The following is a 1759-nucleotide window of genomic DNA, read 5'->3' as shown; positions in this document are numbered from 1 at the left end:
AAATTGCTTAACATATATAGTAATATGATCTTAGTATACTGTACTTTCTTCAGTTTCAGTAAAAGTTCTTGTTTAGGTAGTTTTTATGGAACCTGATTTTAGTTGTGGCATATGAGATAAACCGACGGGCAATTGCCCCGCCTATAAACCAATGGTTTTTCAGAACCAACAAAAATAAAACAGAATAATATAAACTTTTGTCGGTTACAGGCAACCGGCGGTTTAAGAAGAGTTGCCGGTTCTGCGTAACCGACAATACCAAACCAGTCATAACAGCTGTTTCACGGTTACGAACGGTGTATGTTTAGCCCTGTCGATGGCTTTTTAAGATGCGTGTCTGAGTAATGATACAAAATAGAGTTCTTGGCTCAAGACAGCTGATGTTATAAAGAAACAACTTACTCCAGTTGACCCACTTAATTACACTACCTAATATATCTGGATGCATGCATGATGATCACTAAAAGGAACCAAAAAAAAAACTTTTCTTTATAAAAACCATGATCTTCCAGACATAATGTTGTCAAAATCAAACAGCAACTATTTTCTCTATTTTCACTCCTCGTCAAAACTGATAATCAGATTGTTGTTTCATGATCAAACTATCTTGAATTTTGATCAAGAATGGTTTTAGAGGATTGGAAATTGTTAAGCAGACTAAAAAGAGCTGTTAAGAAAGTAAGATATGTATTAAATTTCAATATTATTAGTAAATGGAGATTAGCATCAATGGTTGGTTCATCATCAAGCCAGAGAAGATTAAGTTTTAATAATAATAATAATCAATCTGGTTTACTAAGTTTTATTGAAGATCGTCGTCATCATCAACATGGTATTGATCAGATGGGATTAAATTCTCCTTCACTGAGAAGAGAAATTTCAAGAACGACAAGTATTTTATCTACTGATGATCAAGATATTGATGACAAAGCTGAAATGTTTATTAATAATTTTTATAAGCAACTTCAAATGGAAAGACAAGTTTCATTAGAGCTTCGATACTGTAGAGAAAATAGTTTGGAGAGTAATCTTTCTGATTAAACCATTAGAAAAATGAGCTCTAAAGTTATGCACGCTTCTTAAAGATTTTTCTTACATTGGAAATGTGTTTGACGGTGTGACGCAGAAAAAGTTGAAGATAGTTTAGAGCTATGATCATGGTAGCCCGTGTTTTAGAATGGGATCTCCATGTAAATTAGTAAAAACTTTCTTTAATTTTTTTTTCTTGTATTTTCCCATTTTCTTTAGTGCACTAGCTGGTTTCTGGAAAACATCACAAACATCACGTGGGGGCTACCACATACCGTATCTGTAAAATAAAATAATTTTCACCACCACATTGGCAAGCCTCGTGAGATTTGGTAACGGAAATGCTAATCGGCTCCCTATTCACTTCCCTATAATCTAAGCCCCACATTCATATCGAGATCCGCATTCAGGTTCAGGTGGGGTTCACCATTCCTCTAATATGGGATTTAGATTGTAGGGAGAAAAATAGGGAGGTGGAGATTAGGGAGCCAAATAGCACTGCCGATTTTGTAACTACCTTAGCCATTTTGTCGGAATACATAAATATTGTGTTATTATATGCAAGGGTGGAGCCAAGAATTATGAGATGGGGTGTAAAAATTTGTTATGTGATGCAAAAAAGAAAAATTTAGGGGTGCAAAGAAGCAAAAATAGGCTTAGATATATAAAAATATTTCTTATTGGGCCTAAAATAGGCTTTGGAACCAGCTGAGCAGGAGGTGCAAGTGCA

At 34.7% G+C, this 1759-nt stretch overlaps 1 protein-coding gene across 1 annotated transcript; it reads left to right on the top strand.

Moving 5' to 3' along the window:
• The first annotated feature begins 624 nt into the window (after positions 1-624).
• Positions 625-1041, top strand: LOC113329089. The gene has a single exon (XM_026576062.1). It carries the CDS (start codon positions 625-627, stop codon positions 1039-1041), a length of 417 nt encoding a protein of 138 aa, XP_026431847.1.
• The last annotated feature ends 718 nt before the right edge of the window (positions 1042-1759 follow it).

The sequence above is a fragment of the Papaver somniferum genome, unplaced genomic scaffold, assembly GCF_003573695.1.
Source record: "Papaver somniferum cultivar HN1 unplaced genomic scaffold, ASM357369v1 unplaced-scaffold_115, whole genome shotgun sequence".
Lineage (NCBI taxonomy): Eukaryota > Viridiplantae > Streptophyta > Magnoliopsida > Ranunculales > Papaveraceae > Papaver > Papaver somniferum.
The sequence above is the reverse complement of the archived record's forward strand: the minus strand, read 5'-3'. Positions and strand labels throughout refer to the sequence as shown.

Coding starts and splice junctions, on each gene's coding strand:
- LOC113329089 (XM_026576062.1), top strand. CDS start 625: ATGGTTTTAGAGGATTGGAAATTGTTAAGCAGACTAAAAAGAGCTGTT.